General features: G+C 37.2%; 1 protein-coding gene across 1 annotated transcript; it reads left to right on the top strand.

The window, feature by feature from the left end:
* The first annotated feature begins 1,067 nt into the window (after nt 1-1,067).
* On the top strand, nt 1,068-1,881 carry LOC114283812 (uncharacterized). The gene has a single exon (XM_028226680.2). It carries the CDS (start codon nt 1,185-1,187, stop codon nt 1,716-1,718), a length of 534 nt encoding a protein of 177 aa, XP_028082481.1. The 5' UTR covers nt 1,068-1,184; the 3' UTR covers nt 1,719-1,881.
* The last annotated feature ends 1,010 nt before the right edge of the window (nt 1,882-2,891 follow it).

Below are 2,891 nucleotides of genomic sequence, written 5' to 3' on the forward strand. Positions count from 1 at the left end.
AAGTCTATGCTCTAGCTTACCTTGTTCATGGTGAGGCCGTTCTGTCTCGACGGGGAGGGGTTATCACAATAAATGCTGTAAGGGGCTTCATTAATGGCTGATGTACAGTGCGATAACTTTGCAGGATCTTTGTCTACTTATGTGGCTTATCCTTTACCTGCCACGTGTCTAAGTGTCATTGGTTTTTAATGCCATGTTGAGTTCCAGCCATGTTGGGCCTCATTAGTTGAATTATGTGTTGGGCTCTAAGTGGTGGGCTTGGGTCGTTTATAGTGGGCTATAGCCTTTATGGGTTTACCCATGTCAATTATTAACATTATTTTTGTATTTCCAAAGCATATTATATCTTCAAGATTAATTGTCATTATAGATTGTTGTTGGTACTTAAGACCCTCATAATGTATTTATTTGGTGCCCAAAACCTCTCTTCATGATCTTAAAGACTTAAAAATGCCTAATTATGACTAATAGTCAAAAGATCTTAATGAGTATATGGGCTTTGACAAACACTAAGCATATAGGTTTTATAACAATTATAAATGAAACAAATAATTATGAAAATATAAAATACAAAAGGATACACAATTAAAGAGTAATCTTCACGAATAATATTTTCTAATATATCAAAATTTATACATAGATAAAGATACTTACATAGCTTGATCTTACTTTCAAAAGCTCTTCACCAAGCTCTGATACCAATTACAAACACAAAAGGAAAGGAGTTTTCTACTATTTTTATTGTGGAGTTATGATGGAGTTATGGAGTTAAGAGACGTTAGAGACGAAGTAGGCAACAAAAGGATGGAGAGAATTTACATTGTCTATTATGTTGGCGTGAAAGCCAATTTATAGAATACAATTGATGGATACAAACAAAACTAAAAACTTAATGCATACCTAACTTGGTGAGTTCTTGCGGGACAGGGAAAACCCGTAATCCGTCGGCAATCCATAATAATATTATATTTTAAATCGCATCCGCTGATGTTATATCTGTGAAACTGCCTATTTATATGTAGATTGGTTCGAGTTTGGCTTGCCGTTAGGATAACCTATGCCAGTCCTAATTTCTATATCATATTCGGGGAACCAAACAGGACTTACGTCTTGATTCTCAAGGGATCGAAACCCCGTGTGCAGAGAGAGAGAGATCCATAACCAGAATCACAGAGCACCCAAAAATGGCCCCAAAACCAGAAACCCTAACCTCCTACTCATCATCATCAACAGATCAGACCTCCACAGACTCATCCACACTCGATCCAATCGTCCAAATCCTCAAGATCTTCCCCTACAGCTTCCTCCGCCTCCCTCGCCTCCGCCTCAAGCTCCCGTCCTTCACTCTCCCCTCTCCTATGACTGTCTACTCCCTCGTCCTCCTCACCTACTTCATGGTCGTCTCCGGCATCATCTACGACGTCATCGTCGAGCCCCCCGGCATCGGCTCCACCCAGGACCGCCACACCGGTTCAGTCAAGCCCGTCGTCTTCCTCCCCGGCCGAGTCAACGGCCAGTACATCATCGAGGGACTCTCATCCGGATTCATGTTCATTCTCGGTGGAATTGGGATCGTGCTGTTGGACCTCGCTATGGATAAGAATCGCGCTCGCACCGTCAAGGTTTCGTATGCGTCGGCTGGGGTTGCGTCGGTTGTGATATCGTATCTGATGAGTATGCTCTTCATTCGGATCAAGATCCCTGCTTATCTTCAGTGAAATTGTGAGTCTTTTTTTTTTTTTCACATGAATGTTGTTATGGATTTAGAGATTTTTGGGGAATTTATTTATGTTTATCTAGTATGAGGAATTAAACGAAATATAATTCAGGATCTTATTTTGGATTTGGTTTATTATATGATATGATGATTAGCTTAATTAAGTTGAGGTTTACTGCTTTTTAATCTATATGAATAGTAGCTTTGGTGAATATATATTGTTGTATGGGCAATGGAAATAACAAATTGAATTAATCTTTTCTCATAAAAAAAAAAATCCCATTGCAAAGTGAAAATGACTGTTTGGATCACAAACTTGTAATGAATCATTTTCCCTCAATGTCAGGATTTTACTGTAGAGAAGAAGAGTATGGTATCATATACAACACTCTAATCCCCTCTGAGAAGATTTACAAATGATTAGGTTTTAGAAGACATTAGTAATCTACGAAATTCGAACCTGCTCTGAAGATTTTACTGTAGAGGAGAAGATGATGGTGGTAATCTACTAGCTCTAACACCTTCTATACAAAAACTTAAAATTCAAATATTATTGATTCTGTATAATTAGTTTAAGATAGCTCATTTACATATCACTGAATTCATATCTTCTGCCATTGGAGTAGGAGTTATGATGTTTTGTTTTTTAGTTTTATTTTTTCACCACTAGACTAGCACTGAACAAAGTAGCATCTTAACTTCTAAGAAACCAAAAACACGTTAACTAGAAGACTGGAAAAATACTTCCCAATCATGTTAGCTAGCGTTGTCTTGTGTCATTGCTGCCCTCAGATGGCTTGAATTTTGTACCTGTTACCAATATGATATTTCACTGTTTTTGGTTTGTTGGCCGTGGTGTTGAATAATAATGAACTCTGTTTGAACGGTCTTATTTCATACTAGATCTCGACTTGAAAAGAAGACAAGATCCATTTTAGGGTCACAATAATAACTCGATCAAAAGAATTCTCCAATGAATTATTGAAGGTGCATACAAAATAATAAACTCCGTTAAAAAAGAAAAAGAAAGAGATACAATATATTATTTATTGTTTTCAGCATTGATAGAAGTAGCAAAATATCTTTGTCCCTTTCAATTCAGGTACCAGTTGAGGAGATTATATTAATTCATGTAAGTTGGACAATTGGAAAAGGAAGCATTTTTGTATGGATA

Source organism: Camellia sinensis, chromosome 11 (assembly GCF_055761805.1).
Source record: "Camellia sinensis isolate YWXY chromosome 11, ASM5576180v1, whole genome shotgun sequence".
In the NCBI taxonomy this organism is placed as follows: Eukaryota; Viridiplantae; Streptophyta; class Magnoliopsida; order Ericales; family Theaceae; genus Camellia; species Camellia sinensis.

Excerpts from the sequence above, each read along its gene's own strand:
- LOC114283812 (XM_028226680.2), top strand. The coding sequence starts at position 1,185 with ATGGCCCCAAAACCAGAAACCCTAACCTCCTACTCATCATCATCAACA.